General features: G+C 40.7%; 1 protein-coding gene across 1 annotated transcript; it reads right to left on the bottom strand.

The window, feature by feature from the left end:
• Positions 1-873: 873 nt before the first annotated feature.
• LOC132994194 (tomoregulin-1-like) lies at positions 874-17,344 on the bottom strand. The gene is made up of 10 exons (XM_061064392.1): positions 16,389-17,344; positions 9,061-9,170; positions 7,876-8,005; positions 7,749-7,775; positions 7,097-7,187; positions 6,768-6,916; positions 4,120-4,167; positions 3,900-4,020; positions 3,128-3,289; positions 874-2,822 (listed from the first exon to the last, which is right to left on the bottom strand). The coding sequence occupies exons 1-10, from the start codon at positions 16,513-16,515 to the stop codon at positions 2,738-2,740; spliced, it is 1,050 nt and encodes a 349-aa protein (XP_060920375.1). The 5' UTR covers positions 16,516-17,344; the 3' UTR covers positions 874-2,737.
• Between the last annotated feature and the right edge of the window lie 1,360 nt (positions 17,345-18,704).

Here is an 18,704-nt window from a genome sequence, read left to right as displayed (position 1 = left end):
GGAATCAAATGGAGGGATAAGGGGACTCCCCGAAGTCCGAACTCGCTCCACCAGCTGCTGCCTATAATTATCCTGCCGTCACTGCTATATTTAACTCCACCTCCCTGTAAAAGACGTGGATGCTTTAACAGCCACACAGAGCGCTTGCTTTCCACTCCTCAATCACTGAAGGGGGTGGAGTCTTTAGGTGGACTGGTTAATTATGATTTGTTTTGGAGGGACAGACATTTTGAATTTGTTGAGTAGGTTAGTTCATAGAGCCTGAAAATGAATTGTTCGACATCCGCTAGAGATGTCTGTGATTGGCTGAACATCTGTCAATCAACCCTAAATAAAATAATTATTTATAAAATAAAGAACCCTGAACATTTTCGAGAACAGAAATGATATACGTAAGGTTGAACTTGTATTCTCACTTTCTAAAATGTCCTTATTTTCTACCTTTTCATCCACTGGCCAATTGAGGAACTGCACAATGTGCTTTCAGCGTTAACGTGTTAATCACGAAGCGATTAAGGTCCAAAATTAAAGCAGTGATTTCTCTTTAATCTCATTAATCCGGTGCTATTTTGCCACTCTTGCTGAAGAACTAAAGAAGAAAACTTTTGGGCCTTGGGCAAGACACTAAACCCCAAATTGCTCCCGCTGCTTCGTCGGCGGCGTATGAATGGGATTATTTACTTCTGATGGGCTCACTACATAGCAACCTCTACCATCAGTGTGTGAATGGGTGTGACCTGCAGTGTAAAAGCACTTTGCATAGTCAGAAGACTAGAAAAGCGCTATATAAGCTCAAGTCCATTTACCATTTCCAGTGTTTGTAATAATTACGACACGTAGTTTTAGCTCAACCAATGAAAAATGACACAGTGGTTTCAAACGTCATAATTTAATTCTACTTCAGCTACAGCACAGTCTAAACATCAACTTCACTGGTTCATGCAGTACGCAACATCTACAGTCAAATCAGGCTGGACCCCTGCAGACATCAGAGACCACAGCGCCAATCTGATCTCAGAGCAGCCAGACCTCTCCAGTCTACTCCTTCTACCACGAGAAAACGACCAACACGGACACTTCGTACCATCGTTACAAATGATATCAAAAGAGGTAACTCAAACATTTAAATTAGCATTAGCTTGTCAATAAACACATATTAAAAAAAAAACATTTCCATTTCCCGAATGGCATCATCTGAAAATTAAGCAATAAAATAATTATAACAACAACCTGTACATGTTAGCTTGTACCATATCTTTTTTTTTAACAGTAGAAAAAACAGCATTTTGGTTTTCAGGTGCGCCTCATCAGAACAAATACAAAAAAAAGAAAATTAAGTTACATGAACATTTAGCTTCTTTTTTTTTTTAACCCTGTGAGACGCAGTAAGACAGAAACAGAACGTCAGATTTACTCCAGCAGAAACACTCCAGAGGGCTTCAGTGGTCCCTGATAATCCTGTGGTCCTGATAAAGAGCGCCCCCTGGAGTATTGAGGCCTTTATAACACACATTTAAAAGAGAAGACACATTTAACCGTGGACACGGTCTTCATGTTGAGCAGCGTGAAGACGTTGTGTTCTTAAAGAAGCTTAATAATGTAAACTGATAACAGTCAGAATTTGTATCTAAAAAGCAACTGAATTGTGACATAAAATCCCTTTTAATACTCAATTTCTTTTGACTCTCTCTCTTTGTGATCTGTATCTGTGTGACTCCCTAAACTACTAAAAGTCAACCTGCACAGATTGGTTTAAACATCCAGCTGGAGGGCCAATCAAAGCTCAGGAGGCAAACAATGAAAAAGTCGTATTTTGATTTGAATTCTGACTAAATACAGAGTTTTACTTACTATAACATCCAGAATGTGAATTATTTGATATTAGTTCCCTTTATTTTGGGCTTAAAACATGATTCTTTGCTAATAAAAGGATATTTTTGTTTTAATTTTGAGTTTACACTTTTGTGATTTAACCTCTTGCTTCATCAGGGAAAAGTTTGAAATGTTCGTCTGAAATTTCAGCTTTTTTTTATGTAGGGAACATTTTAAAAACCAATCAAATTGTTAGAATAACATTTTGTGGATCCTAAAAGAATCCTGTAGGGGGAGCTGTAGAGTAGGAAAGTATCAACCCCAAACATGTAGCTAATGCTTTGAGTTCAATGGTATTTTAATGTCAGTAGAGGCTGTACTCTAGATCTGAATATTTAATAGTTGATCTAACTGTTTAAAACAAGATTTAAAAAATGAGTTAATGTGTCTTCAAAATAAATCCAAAGAAAAGCTCAGAAACAGCATCAGTGTGCGTCTCACAGGGTCCAAACAAAGAGAGACAATCTGTGTTTTTCCAGTTTGTGTGGACGGTCCAAAGTGAAAATACAATCAGATAAATAACATTTGAGCTTCTGTCAGAGGATCCACAGTGTTTCAGAGTCCGAGAGGACGGCAGCATCGCCACAAACACAAACCAAACTCTGAAAACAGAAAGTCATCTGCAGACAGCCAAGACAAGCAACTGTCCGACAGGAAGAAGGAAAAAAAGAAATCAAACATGGAGAAAAAAATCTTGAAAATAAGGCCTCTTAAGGAATTCAAAATCTATTTTTAAAAAAGGGGGAAAAAAGAGGCACCAAAAAGTGGAGATATCAAAAATGCAGTCAGTCTGTGTGATACGAAAACGTTAGACTTCTGGGTTTTCATAAAAACATGAGAGAGAGAGAGAGAGAGCGCGGAGCAGCTACATCATCCTGGAGGACGTTCCTGACGGGAAGTGACCCAGGTGCTGCTTCTGTCTCCGCCCGCGCTTCGCCTTGTTGCACCTCCTGCAGGACAAAAAAAAAGAAATGACACATCAATGATTATAATCATCAGGAAACACTAGAGTAAAAGTTCCTGTGTGATACTGAAAACTAAACTTTGTGTGTTTGTCTCGACCCTGAAAACGTTCATCTGATGAAGATCATGACCAAATCTGATTAAACCAGAGAATGCAGTCATTGTCTTTTGAGATGAAACCTCCAGTTTCAATTATTCAGCATTTATTACAGCTACATGAGCAGTAGGAGTAGCAGTATCATTCGAGTATTAGTTCAGCAGTTGAAGTATTTAAAGAACAAAGAGTAATTACCTGGTGAAGCACATGACCACAGCAACGATGACGGCGATCTGAACGGCTCCGATGATGGCGGCGATGAGGACGTAGTGCAGCTTCTGGCCGCTGGGCACCACGTACAGGATGTTAAAGTCCAGCAGCTGATCGCACTGAGGGCCGCCGTACGCCGCCTCACACCTGAGAGAGAGACACACACACACACACACACACACACAGGTGTAAGTCCTACTACTAAATGTTTTTAAACAGTGCTGAGAGCATTATAAAGGGTCATAACCATCACCAAAATCTGATGTGTAAAGGTGCCAATATGCAAGCTGAAACTTTAGACCCTTACTTTATCATAACAGGTATCACCTTTGTTTTTGTTTGTTTGGCTTTGCATCTATTTTTTTTTTATTTCTTACTCTGGAAAATAAAATCTGCCTGCAGGAAGCAAAAATACTGGTCTGAAAAGAACAGGGTGTTTTTTTGGTATCACCTCAGTCAAGGGTTCAAAGCTAACTGAGCTGATTCTAAATCACTGCAGACCTCTGATAACCAAAATACCAAATTAGAGGCTTCAGAACAGAAGTATATATAGCGTAACATTTCTATGTTCACTCATTATTTAAAGTCTGACATCAGCTCAAATCTTGCCTTCATTGAGGACAAACTGTCTCGAGTGGATGCGGGTCAAACCGTGCAGTGAATATTAGGCCAAAAGGAAGTTCATACATTAAAAGAGTTCAAACAGTCTAATCTGTCGCGGACTCTGATTGGTTGAAGACAGACAAACAGGCGTTACCTGCAGGTGGGCAGGTTGTGTCTCATCTCACACTGGCCGTGTTCACAGAACTGGGAGTAGTCTTCAGGACAGGGGGCGGGGACATCCACAAAGCCCTCCCCTTCACCAGGTTTAGACACGGCTGTAAAAAATAAAGGAATAAAAAGAATCCTGGTTTCTGATTGGCTGTTTCATTGCCATGATGGAGAACTCCATTCAGACTGCAGGGAGGAGATCTTACCGTAGATGTCTGGTTTGCTCTTGATGCCGTCGTCCTTCCTGCTTTTATCTGAAACCACAGAAGAAGAAAATATCATGAGATTTTAGACAGAAAAGAGGTAAACGATGAAGCAGTTGTTAAATCTTAAGAAATTTGTGCATCTAGGATTTTTTTTAATGAACAAGATATTTAATCTGTTAGCATGGTACGTAAATGTGTTTTTTATTCTCATTAAATTATATTATTTTATAGATTGTGGTTTAACCTCTGCCTTTATTTAAGTAGGACAGCTGAAGAGAGACAGGAAATGTGAGGAGAGAGAGAGAGACCTGTGACCAGTGCCACGAGGACTGCAGCCTCAGTACGTGGGGCGCCTGTTCTACCAACCAACAGCGCCCCCCGGTGTCTCAATTTAACATAATATGACTTTAATCATCTACCGAGAAGAAGAAAAGATGCATGGACGCACAGCGATTGGAATATTGAGCAGCAGTATAATCTCAACTGGACAAATAGACCAAACCAAACTGAAACCAAAAGACCTGAAAGACAGTATGATCTTTCCTCTGGCGCCACAGAATAATGTCTCCTCATCGAACAAAGAGCGATTCAGACACATTATGAATGTGATGTGGTCAACCAGGAAAGAGAGAGTGGGTTTAAACAGGTCAACACACACACACACACACAAACACACACACACACTCTTCTTGCTTCAGGGCGAAGCTTCATCAGCAGGAATGTCCTACTTATCATAGTGCAGACTAATTTGTTCTCCTCTCTCGCTCCCTTTAACACATTAAACACATCTTACAAGTAGAAAAAAGAAAAAAAGAGAACACTTAATGTGAGGTACATTTAAAAAATCATTGTAATATTTACAGAGCTGTTGTTGTCATCCTTTGAATTGAAAATCTACATCTTCTCATTAATTGTCCACTTAATTATCAGGAACAGGGTTGATTGTTTTTAAAAGCATGAACCGAGGGAGGAAGAAAAGTGTGTCCCCGACAGTCTCAGATTGTTATTCTAAGTGTCTGACAGACATGATTATAGAGTTCTATATTATTATTCTATATTATAGAATTATTCAAAGACAAGAATTGATAAAAACAGCGCCCGCCAAAGGTCACTGAATGCAACTGCACATTCGCTCAGCACAAATAGTGTTGTTACCTCCTCTCCCTCATCAACAACAAACATGTGTTTAAAATAAGAGGGTGGAGAAGACAAAGCCCCACGTCCACTGACAAAGTTCACTTATAACCGGCTAGCGTCTACAGCCCGTTGTTAGCAACCTGTTAGCAACATTGATCAAGGCAGCAGTAGATCAACAACTCCTACTCTGTGTTCTGTGTGGTAAAATTCCTGTTTTTATCAATGTAGTCCGGTGTGTTTGTAGAGAGTGATGTCACAGCTGTTTGTGGTTAAAAGAAAAACATCTTCCTCTGTAACTAAAGAGCTCTCTCTGTACGGATCATTTCTTAGAATAACAATAGAATAACAACAACTTCTTTCTATGGATGGGTATGGTCCTCTAAAGTTGGTTTTCCAAAATATGAGTAGACAGTAGAAAGCTGTGATTGACCAATCAGGATCAAGTTTTTCACAAAGCAGTGAGATAAATATAAATACAGTCTATAACCATATTTCAATTGTCTTTCCAGTCATTTAAAAATAGAATATTTATAAAATATAGAATTCTTAGTCGTGTATAGGAGGGGGCTATGATAAATAGTGAAAACAACAACAAAAAAAGCACCAACGAAGAAGAAGAGGAAAGGTAGAAAATCAGAGAACAGAAGAGGATGATAAAAAATGGATAACAGAAGGTCGTCATGTTAAAATGACACCAGCTGGTTGTTCAGCCAGCTGAACTAATCCAGCATGTGTGTGTGTGTGTGTGTGTGTAAGTGCATACATGTGTGTATTGGGGTCAGGTCTTCATTCAGTATAGATGAGCTGAAAAACAGCACAGCAGTCTTTTCATCCTCATTCACCTACCCTTTCCCCTCTTTTTTGACCCCTGCTCACATCCTTAATCTCTCCTCTTCCTCCTCTTTTCCCGTTATCCTTCATCTCCCCTCTTTCTCCCCCATCAATCTCTCCTCTTCCTACTCTCCTCCCTCCATCCTTCGTCTCTACTCTTACTCCTCAGTCTTTCATCTCTCCACATTTACCCCGATCCTTCATCTCTCCTCTTTTTCCTCAATCCTTTATCTCTCCTCATTTCCCTCCATCCCTCCTCTTCCTACACTCGTTCCTCCATCCTTCATCTCTCCTCCTTCATCTCTCCTCGTCCTCCTTTTAATCATCTTTTTCCTTTCTTTATCTTTCCTCCTCTCCACCTGTCTTCCTTGTTTTACCACTTCCCTTTCCTTTGTAACTCTTACCTCCTTCATTTCTGTTCCTGCTTTCTTTTCTACATTCTTCCTATATCAGTGAGGACCACGGAAATCTTGGTTTATTGGATTTGAATTAAGTCTACACGTCCATTTCTCTTTTTTATTTAGTATTTCCCCTGCTCTCCTCCTATTTCTTCTTCTACTGTTTCCCCCTTGTCACTCTGCTCCCTCCCCCTCCTCTCATCCCTTGGGTTTTTTTTTTGTGTGTGTGTGTGTTCTGCAGCTTCCTGTCTATTGATCAGCAGTGTTGTATTTCCTTGTTACCTTGACAACGGCCCACGTGTTTGATGTCAATCTTCAGCTGCTTGAGGCAGGACGCCTCGCGGACGTGGCACGGCGTGTCGTAGGTGACGGCGTCGCCCCCGCACACCGGGTTGTCGTTGTGGCCGTTACACACGATGTTACACATGCAGCTGCAGATGTACACACACACACCACACACACACATGCACACACACACACACACACACGCAGGTAAATATTGAAGTTTAGAATCATCATAAACTTCTGTGTATATGATTTGAAGAGTCATGGTGTGTGTGCGTGTGTGTGTGTGTGTGTGTGTGTGTGTGTGTGTGTGTGTGTGTACTCACAGCATATCCTCAGAGTCTTCGTCACACTCGGCTCCAAACCTGCAGTTTCCACATTTTGACACTTTCTTCCCGCGACCGGAGCCTTCGTCGTCTGCAAACACAAAAGATCACAACAACACGACATGACTCCTGAAAACATGATGATCATTCATTCATCAAAGGTACATCAAATGACAGGCTTATTTCATTTTAAATGACAACTATTTTATATATAATTTTAACTTTTTTGTAGAAGCTGACTCAGGGAGAAACGCACAAGAATTCCAATGTACCTGTACATCTATTCTATTCTAACTTATTTCTATTTGACTTAAAACAATACTTTTCTGCAGTGTCTCTGTCCTTCTGTGCAGCAGCAGTGTGGTTTTTAAATCCATCGTCTCTTCTCATTATTTTAATCAGACAGAAGCAAACAGCTGCCGATCGTTCCATTTTGTGATGAAGAAGCATCAAATCATGCTAAACGCTCCTCTTAATGTGAGCACGCCCAGAGCCTGAAGCAGAACCAGCTCGCTCAAAGAAAGACTGGATATGATGAACTCACTTTGTGGTCTGTACTCTGCGTTTCACACTCTTGTTTTTAACCCCTTAGCACTCTTGAGATTTGTCGCTTTAAAAATGAAACAAACGGTGAAAGTGTGAAGCTGTTTACCTCCATCACCAGATCCTGATGCTCCGTCTGAAACACAAACAGTTAGGCAGTTAGTGTTAAGCTGACAGGAAGTCATGCGAGTTAATCTGTGTGTGTGTGTGTGTGTGTGTTTTTATGTGAGCGTTACCGTGGTAACAGGGCCCCTCAGACATGATGCTGATGGCTCTCTGTTTCTTGCATGCGGCCCTCCTGAGGAAACACTCGTTCTGATACGTGTCTCCATTGGATCCGCACACAGGGACGTACTTCTTATGACACTGAAACACACACAAAATGTTATTTTTTTTTTTATGTCTACTACAATAATAAAGTTAAAGTCAGTAAAGGAGGAAATGTGAATTATTTTCAAGGTCAAAAAGCAAAATAAACTTCTTAAATCGGAGAGTTTAAAGCATTTAAAAAGAGGATCCTGATAAAAGTCCAGCCCTGACATCATGTTTCATAATGATCTGAATATTATTTATATTTATCAATGATCATCTCTGATAATTAAACACGTCAGGTTCACCCACAACAACCTGACTCTCCTCTTTGGGCGTGTGTTGGACTGATGGCACAGGATGACAAGTTTGTATGACATCCTGTTTACTGTTCTTTGTTTGTAAAAAGTCAGTGACAGGAGAGAGAGAGAGAGAGAGAGAGAGAATAAGAGAGAGAGAGAGAGAGAGAGAAAGAGAGAGAGAGAGAGTTTGTGTATGTGTTTGTGTCATTCACATTCTGCCCACTCTAACACTTTTAACTAAAATGTGTGTCCCCACTACGGTGGCCCTGAAGGTTAACCATTCAAATATTTATGCAAAAACATTTCGCAGGATGTAAAACAATTCAACGAAACAAAAATCCTTCCTCTTTGTTTTCTGAAATCTTTTCTGCAGTGAACAGTTTTCACGTTGTTTGAAAGAAAATTTATCCTAGAAAATGTTTTTGGTTTGTGAACTTTTTTTGTGTTTAATTCCTTTTTCATGTTCTTTGAGAATTCTTCTAATTTCTTGAAATACTTTACAGATCTTAAAATCTTTTTGAATTTCATCAAATATTTTGATGATGTCATTTTACATTAAGCAAAATGTTTTCAAGTTTCATTAAAATGTGTTTTTGGTCATTACAGTTGACCCTCAGGGCCACCGTACAGTGGTTGGAGTTATGTTCAGGTAAGTCTCCAGGAAGATTCTACATCAATAATCAATGTCAATGTTAAGTCCATTACAGTGACCTGTGTGTGTGTGTGTGTGTGTGTGTGTGTGTGTGTGTGTGTGTGTGTGTGTGTGTGTGTGTGTGTGTGTGTGTGTGTGTGTGTGTGTGTGAGACTCACGTGAAACTGGCAGACACACTTGATGTCCGCTCCGTTCTCACGGCAGGTTCCTCCGAAGCGACACGTCCCGGCGTCACACACGCGCAGGTCGCTCTTCTTCTCTGACAGATCTGAAAAGAAGAGAGAAAAACGAATGAATATAATCCGTATGTTCAGGAACTTTAACTACATGTAAACCCTGAAATGTCCAATGATGTCATCATCTCTGACGTTCCTCAAACAATCTCATTACGTCATTTAACAGACAGAGAAATCACAAGCAGCACCAAAAATCAATCTGTGCAAGCTGAAATAGAATTTAAGCTCAAACTCAGCATTTATTTATTAAGATTGGTTTCAGTTACCAGTATAGGTTTCAGCTCACTTCAGCGCTAAAAAAACAAAAATAAACTGACTGAGATTTCATGACAAACAGGCTAAAAGGAGGCCGACATAACTACATCATGATGTGGATTTTTTTGAATTTAGGATTTGTCAGGTCTGTCTGTGACACGGTAGCGAGTCTAGCGACATCTCTTTTGAAGTTTGGAATCAATCATGTCTGAGGCAAACATCAGGAGATCAGGCAAAATCTCAACGCTGAGGGGCTTTCCTGACGCAGCGTATCATAAATGTCTTGCAGGAGTTGACAGAAATGAACTCATATTTATGTCCCTATAGATATAAATTCAAAGCATCATCAATACCAGCATGGTTTATCCTCTGAGGACCATGAAAACAGATGAAGACATCTCAGTCCAGGTACTAATATGGATGTAAATGAAACACTATTAAGACCACATGAAAGACACAAACACACGACGGGAAATACTGAAACACACACACACACTATTATCCAGGGTAGTAATTTCTGATGGCATCCGATTGGTCGGCAGCACCACAGAATAGCCTATTAGAGCAGGTAATTACAGGGGTCACGACCCCCACTTCCCCTGTAATTAGTAAATACCTCTGTGAGCTGATGCAGCCTGAATGAGCTGCTGACACACAGAGGCTACTGTGGGGGCGGACAGAAAAAAAACACCAGCTCTGTGTTCCCAGGATGCTCTCTGTCAGCACCCGTCTGCAGACCGAGCTCTGTTACTGCCTCACCACCTGATGTCTCCATCAATGCTTGCGATTTTAGGTTTTTAACTTGTTGTTACATTCAGTAGGAAATGTCAAGTCTCTTTAAAATGACTTGATTTCTGAGCAGAGTTCTGTTTGAGCATTTCGGAAACAAACTCAGGACGTCAGAAGAATCTAAACGCTGACAGGCTGATTAAAAAAAAAACAGTTTCAGTCATGCAGCATTATGACATTTATGCAGCAGAGTGGTGAGTTACTTCATCAAAGACATGCATCTGTAACAAATGTGATCACTGATGTATTGTTTATCGAATCGTGCAAGCAGTGCTGTAAAGCTGTACTGAGGAACAGGTATGTTCATGATTAACTTGCAAGCTAAAATGCTAGAAATGGTAATGCTGCCATGCTGAGGTTGAGCAGGTATGATGTTTCCAACATTCCACATTAAAAGCTTCTTCCTACTTCTATTCAATGAAATACACAGATGCTATCTGTAATCATTTGACCAACTAAGAAGAACACTTGAGGAATCGGAGGAATCTCTTAAAGCGGAACACATCCTAACAAAGCACAAGAAGCCTTTTTTTTTCGACGGCAGGAAGGTGAAGGAAGTGATTGCCGCAGTAGCCAAGACATTATTACAGGAGCTAGTTTGTCCCACCTCGTATCGTTTTCTTAGAAATGTTTTCAAAGAATAATTTAAGTTTCAATTTTAAGCTCTCAAATCCACAGACGAAGCTCAGGGGCTCATGTTTCATTTTACCCTCTACTGTTTATGTTACTGTGTCACCAATCAAACGCTCTATGCCAATATTTTTTTAATCAGTCGGCAAAGCTTTGCACAAGGTGTCCCTCACGGCTCAGGTTTGGGTATCAAAAAGTAATGCAAGACAAAAGCAGTTTGCAGAATATACAGCAGAATAATTCTTTGTCTGAACAAAAATGCAGAGAAATCAATCCAAGAAATCCAAGAGTCATGATGAAAAAAGACCTGCAGGACTTAGATGTTCTAAAACCTGAAAAGATAAAGTGGGTCACGGAAGATAAAACCTGTCAGATCACATCACGTCTGCACGTCTTCATCTGGAGACTCTCAAACATCTACACCTGCCGCGGCTTTTTATCAGCGCTCTGCCGCTTACTTCTCATCTGACAGACACTTGTTGCATCAGCAGTCACAGCTTGTTTACAGCGTCAGACAGGTCTGCAGAGACCCCGACACCGAGGAGGCTCTGTGGGGAGTTAGAGTGTCGAAAGCCTTCTTTTTACACAACGACAACACAAAACACAACCTTCAAACAGCTGTGTGTTAAAAGCACGACGTGGAGATGATTGACACATCTGGAGAACAACAAAACCAAGAGGCTGAGCAGTTAGCGACTGAACTGGGTTCTTTAGTCAGAGACATTCAGGATCTTAACCTTTTAAAAAGTGTTTGAAGATCAGCAAAAAAATATCTATGATGCTCACTGGCAAACACTGGGGGTAAGGACAAGCTGCTTCAATAGTTCCTGTTGGGTAGTTCATGTCTTGCCCAGTGGTTAGGTCTTCTACTCTTTTAAATAAATGTGTCTTGTGATAAGAGTAAAAAAACGATTTCCAAAATAATTTTGGTAATTATGTTTTGGTACTTTCATGCATCCGTGACCTTGAATAAAACCCGGTCTGTTGTAAAGTTTATCAGATCGATTAAAATTGTACATTGGATGACGTGAGAAAATCAGAGGTGTTAGAATAAAGCCTTATCCAGCAACATACAAACGGTACAAATGATCACTTTTATAATTCCTAAGCAGCCACTTAATAATGTATAGTGACAATTTTTTGGGACTTTTTTATGCAGACGATGTTTTGATCTATTTCACCAATATCTTGTCTTCCAACATGTCTTCACCTCAAATACTAGAAGTATTTTACCAGTTCAGTTAATTTTCTGGTTATAAAATGCTAGTTGCCTCTTTACAGGAGCTGAAACCGACTTTTTAAATTCACAAAAAGCGGCTGATCCTACAGACTCGTGGACAGACAGAAGCCTTTTTCATGCTGCATTTCCACAAGAGTGCCGTAACTAAGCTCAGCAGTAATTACGTCTTTCTACATTCATATTGATTCCGCGACTGCGTAATACTCGTGTCCCAGTCTGTGAATTCACTCTGCGTTTCAGCGTTGCAGCAGCACGGCAAAGCAGATGCTCCACATACACACACAGTCAGACATTCAGATTGAAGGAACATCACAGGAATTAAAATATCACGCCTTAGGGCCAGTGTTAGTAAATGGTAGGCTATGCTGGACGTGTTATTTTTATGGTGATAAAATACACAATTTGCAAAAAAATCAATTACTCTTTACTCGTGAGAGGACTCAAATATTGATATAACTGAAAATGCCAATCTTGACTCCAAATGCACTGAATGTTTGAGAGGTCTCAAAAAGGTGCTTGAGGTCTTGGGAATTTTCCTGTGTTCAAACTAGACTCTCTCTTCTAGTGTCTTCTGTTGCATCAAGACCACAATTTGGTCCAATACAATTTGACAAATTAGACCAAAAAACTTTAAAAAGTATGCTGCAGACAGTTGAATTCTGATATAGACCGAGGCCAGTTTTGAATTCGACCCGAGGTTCACTTCCCACAGATTTTTTACTTAAAAAAAAACATCCTCAGGTCAATAAAACATCTCTGTTGGAGTCTGGGAAAGTGTGTCACTGTGTTGTGAACTGTTTTCCAGGAGGTGATCAGGTCACTGATTCAGATCTCAGATGAGTCAGTGACCTGTGACTCGACTGCAGAACGACATGTCCGAGAAGATGAGGAACAGAGCGAGTATACTGCACGTGATTCTGTAAACTTTTCAGGCAGAAAACACAGAAGCTGCTGGTAAAAGGTCGGATTCAACTGATGAGGGACGATCAGAGTTTCGGACTGAAGCTGATCTGAAGTCGGTCTGTGAGTGAAGTCAAACTAAAATGGAAGAACAGAGGATCACTGAAGCAAAAGCTGACTAACCTCTCTCTCTCTCTCTCTCTGTATAAATGTCTCTTGGCCTTTCACGCTCCGCTGACTTCATTATCTCTCTCCTTGTTTTTCTCTTCCCAACCTACATCCTGAGACACTGCAGTTACACTTCATGGTCAAAAAGTATGTGGAAATGAAGCCTGGAAATCACCTCCTGATCAGGGCTTCAATTCTTCATAACAAGGCCTCCTGCGTGTGTGCTTTGGTTTAAGTCAAGTTTCTGTGCAGACAAATTCAATTCTTCCACAACAAACTGGAGAAACCATTTATTGCATGAGCTGGCGTTGTGTTTGGAGGGTCACTGTCGTATTGAAACCACTAATAGTGATTCCATACAGTTTGGAGAGAGGTTGGCAAATGTTTCAATATTTCATCAGACAGGTGTGTGTGTGTAGGAGAGGAACGAATCAATCAAAAATTGCAGACTAACTCCTGCACACTGTCTGAATCGTGCAAACACGTGCGTACAGTTTCACGACTGAAAAGTTGGCGACATGTTTTGAAAGCTAGTTAGTGTGACGTTTGCCCGCAATTTACAGTGATTCAAAACGTCCTTTTTTGTTACCATGGTATCAAACAGGCATCGATACAGTTTGAGTTTTACTTGACTAACCCCTCCAAGTTTTTCAAATTCTGCTGTCGTGACAACACTAGTTGGGAGATCACTGTTTCCCATCCCATCTTATTTCACAGGTTGTTATGAAACAAAAAGTGAACTTTTTTTACAGGAATAAATCCATTTTATCCCCCCTTAATATTTAGTATTTATTCACAAAGGTCTCATCCTTTCCAAAACTAGCAAGCATAGAAATTAAAATTGAATTCAGTCTTTGCAGGGCTGTCAGGCAACCGCTACCTTCAACTCAGCTTTATGCTCTTTCAACTTAAGATCCAGTTGTCCCTGTACTAAAATCCTTCATGTTATTAATAGTTCAAATGATGGTGATGTGACTTGATGCAGCGAGAGAAAAGATTGCTGGTAATGTTTCAATACAGAAGTGGAGTGGCATTTTCTGGCACAACCACATGAACTTTCTTTCTATATCAGGATCCTCATTAGCACCAGCATAATTAACTACCAAGGTGCGTGAAGAGTGGAAGGCTTGAAGAGGTTAAAAAGCTCCAGCAACACTTGTAGTGTGAACAATTTAACTAAGAGATTAGAAGCGTTACAGCTCGTAGCCTTCATCAGGGTCATCAAGAAACACATCGCAAACATCATTTGAATAAGGAAGGTGCGAAATTGAAAGAAAGGTGTGAAAAAATGTTTCAATGAACCATACGGCAGAACTTATTTGTCGTCGTCTTTAATACTCACATCTACCTAACAACAACAGCTCACCACCGCCTGAACACACAGAAACACGACCTTTAGTCTCACTCAGACTGAAATATTTCTAACACACACATTAGGAGCTAGCTTTAGTTTTAAAACGGAGCATTAGCGCGTCTAGTCTCGTCCAGTCCTCCTTTGACAGATGTTTCATCCACAGCTGTTTTCCTTTACTAATTCTTCTGTATTCAATGGAAGGTTCATGATGCAGGAATCATCTATCTAGAAGTTATTCGATGGTTCTGAGTCCCCCACAGCCCTCATTTTAAACACAAACACTCTGTGTACTTCTCGTTTACACATCTTTCTATCGAAGGCGGCACAACGAGTCTGTAGGTCGTAAATAACATCCGTCTGAAGAGAATCTGTGACTGAGTGGAGAGAACATCTGTGTCTGAGCTGCAGTGGGCGGACATCTTTGGAGGGGGTTCAGATCTTCTGAAAATAGAAATCTCAAAGACCTCATCCTTCAGATCTTTAAAGAAAAAAAAAACTTAAAGCCACTCTCTGACACAAATCAGCGTTTTCAGGAGGTATTTCGGTTTCTTTACGACTCCAGATTTAGATCAGAGACGTGGAATAATCCGTTGGTGTGCGGAATAACTTTCACATGAACAATAAAGACAAACTCCATATGAGCCTGGTGTCATTCATCACTCTTTGGTTCCTCACATGTTCACATTTAGACGAACATATATCTTTTCTCTCCATGCTTCCTGTTTGTGGCTCTCAGCTTCGATCTTTTTTTCTCCAAGACTTCAACAGATAAATATTTATGTTTCAAACAGCTGCTCGCTGTAGTTTTTGAAGTATTAAGTATTTATGAAGTAAACAGAATTGATACAGAGGAGAAAATTGTCGTTAGCGTTGGACTCTTGCTTTGTGTGCCATTCCAGGGCCGTCCTTTTGACGGCGTGTCTTGCATCCTGAAACCACCCATCAAACTATGAAACACTTCACCCATGGCCCTGTCAGGGACATGAATGAACCAGCAATTTGGGAAGAGTTCAGGGATGGCACGCTGTCCCAAAATTATCGAGAAATTTTCAGGAATGTATGTGTGAAAAATACAACAGAGATGTAAGTCTGGTGGTGCGCAGGATATAAATGTCATCAACCCCGTCCCGCGTGCCCCAGGTGAATTGAGCTGAATATTTCCTGCTGCGTCCTCACATCAGATCATCCCAACTTCCTTTTGACTTGGGGGCTGGCATGAAAAAAATTCAGCTGTTACAAGCAGCCCACCCCCCCGAAACTTCATGTAGTTTTCAGGAGTGTGAAAACGCTGTGTGACACACACAGGTTGTTAAGAGACACACTCAGTGAGTCTGAACATCAAAAAATATTGAATGAAAGCAGAGTAAGAATTTGAATTTTACCAGAGAATGTGGCTTAGCCTATACAGGAAGACGTACCACGCACACACACACACACACACACACACACACACACACACACACTACCCACTCATTTAACCTCGCCCTGTTCCTCCACCCTGTCATTAAGAGCTAAAATAGAGCCCAGTTAAAGTGAGGAGTGGTCAGAAAACACACACACACAGATACACATCTCCTTCAAATCATGTACCTCCATCAAACCTGTGCGTTATCCTGCAGCAGTCGCCATGACAACAGAAACACAGAGCCACACACCAGAAACATCCAATAAAAGGTGACAGAGAGGGTCAGATTAATAAAGATGTCCCTGACCTCTGACCTCCACATCCACAGCATCAGATAACCCCCCCCCCCCCAAACACACACACACACACACACACACACACACACACACACACACACACACACACACACACACACACACACACACACACACACACACCTCTACCCCCCAGCCTGAGAGAGTGGGGGTAGACTTGGAGTCCAAGTGTAAACATGATGTTAGGAGTCTCACCTGGACAGTCGGAGGCCTTTCCCGGGCCGCAGTCCTCTTTGCTGCGGGGGAACGAGCTCTGGACGGCGGGGAGGAGCAGCAGAAGCAGCAGGCAGCAAGACCAGGAGAACCGGCACACCGGAGCCATGATGGAGGATGGAGGGAGGGAGGGAGACAGGGGGAGACAGATGGAGGGTGGGAGACTGACAGAGGGGAGAGGTAGAGACCGGGAGGTGGGAAATAAATGAAGGTAAACGAGGAGGAAATGGGGAGATTAAAAGAGAGAAATAGAAGATGGATAAAGAAATATCAGGAGAAATAGGTGCAGCTAGGCGTGTGTGGGGACAGACAGAGTAATGCAAAGAAAAAAAGGTGATTAAAAGGGATTAAAGGGTTAGGAGGGAGGCCAATGAATGAAAGTAGACTAATTTGTTTTTCTTGATTCGTCCTTCAGAAAATCCTGAATTGAAAAACACGCTGCAGAAAACAAGATGTGAATGAAGTCCAGCAGCCAAAATCTGCGTTAAATCCTGGTGCTGTGAGGGTGTTTCTCTCTGCAACTCAAAAACTCCTCCAATGTCTCACAGGAGGATAACCTGGAGCAGGAAAAAGATGAGAAACAAGTTGGAAAACACGAAGAGATAGCCGGTAAACCGAGCCCAGGATAACAAAGCAAAGCAGGGCCTGGGGCTTCTCACACCGACCCCCCACACCTCCACCTCCCCTTTAAAAGCAGCCTGCTCACAGCCCCGTCTGAGACTCCATCCCCCAGCCCCGCTGCCAAGCTCTCAAACCGGCGGGGAGAACCGCGGAGTGGCCGCGGATAGACACAAAAAAGATCCAGGCGGAGATCCGGACGGGCTTGCTGCAGCATCCAGGCCGAGGAGGAGCTAGTATGCGCCGGGGAGGGAGGACGGATGAGGAACGGTAGATCTGTGATCCGTCGGTCGGACTAGGACTTCTTTTTTTTTTTTTTTTTTTTGTCCTCCTGTTCTTCTTCTACTGAATCACATCAACAAAGGCTGACATCACGTGACCAGGAAAAGACCACTCCCACAGACCGAGAGGGGGGAGAGAGAGATGAAGCCCCCACTGTCAGATAATAATAGGCTAATAATGATACTAATACTATAATAATAACAATATGTAGGCTACTTTAATAATAAAGATCTACCTTCTTAGTCTTGTAATTTAATTTGACTTTAAATTGTATCTTTTCCATAGCTTTATACTTAAGTAATGGTAATTTTCTACAATGTCTAATAAAATACTAATATATAAATATATTCTGAGTATAGGCTATACTTTGATTATCAAGCGATCCACTTTAATTTGTTTCTCACTGTAAGAAATATAGGACAGGCTACTCTCAGTTAGACAATTAAACTAAATGGAAAAATATACAGATTTCTTTAGAATTGTTGATACTTACATGTATGTTTTAAAACGTAAATTCAAAGTGTAAAGCTCAATTTAACGAGGTGAACAGAGAATTAAAGCCAAGTTAAGCTTCTAGTTAAGAGGACTGACTATTACAGTATAATTGAATGACATTTCTATTCTTTCAAAAACTGCTAATTTTATCTTCTAATTTCCTCCCAAAAAAAACGTACCAGAAAATAAGGGGGGGGGGGGGGGGTCTGTTTGTGGCCCCTGGGCTGCTGCTGTTATAGTTTCATATATCATAATACTGTGTTGGAATGTTTCTGTATTTACAGTTTTAAATTATCTTAAAATCATAATTTGTTTATAAATTAGATATAAAACGTAAGTAAATAAATGATGTTATTCTATTTTAATTTTCTGGAGGCTATAATCGTTTAGTCTTTTATTATCTTAAGATTTGTAACACCTGGAGTTTTGCACGTTCACGCCGGCATACACACACTATGGACTATGGACTCTGAACCAAAACCTGAAAGTTCTGCTTACAACAACTGAGTGAAGAAATACATCTGTAGATCCACCTTCATCAACCAGTAAACCTGGATTAGGAGCCTCTTTTTATTAAATAAAGTGCAGGAATATGTCACTAGGTAGCAGTAAACAGCTGTGGAAACCACGTCCCTAGTTAATCAACACATTTTCCTTCACTGAATTCTTGAGTTCTCCAACATTTGCTGAACATGTTTTGTCATCAAAGATAAACAGAAAGAACATTAAACATGATTGTGGAGCAGAATTCAATTGGATCTTTTAAATTAGGATTAAAACAGAACAATCTGATTTTATAAACACCTGAAAGCCTATGAAGTCAATAACAGATGTGTGTTTTTGCGCTATGAATTTGTTTGTGAAATGCAAACAAACAGAATTGTTTAAAATTCAGGTCAAACA

This window comes from Labrus mixtus, chromosome 19, assembly GCF_963584025.1.
Source record: "Labrus mixtus chromosome 19, fLabMix1.1, whole genome shotgun sequence".
Classification (NCBI taxonomy): domain Eukaryota; kingdom Metazoa; phylum Chordata; class Actinopteri; order Labriformes; family Labridae; genus Labrus; species Labrus mixtus.
The sequence above is the reverse complement of the archived record's forward strand: the minus strand, read 5'-3'. Positions and strand labels throughout refer to the sequence as shown.

Coding starts and splice junctions, on each gene's coding strand:
- LOC132994194 (XM_061064392.1), bottom strand. CDS start 16,515: ATGGCTCCGGTGTGCCGGTTCTCCTGGTCTTGCTGCCTGCTGCTTCTG. Junction 6,917..7,096: donor GAAGACTCTGAGGATATGCT/GTGAGTACACAC, acceptor GTACATCTGCAG/CTGCATGTGTAACATCGTGT. Junction 4,021..4,119: donor GAGCAAACCAGACATCTACG/GTAAGATCTCCT, acceptor TATTTTTTACAG/CCGTGTCTAAACCTGGTGAA.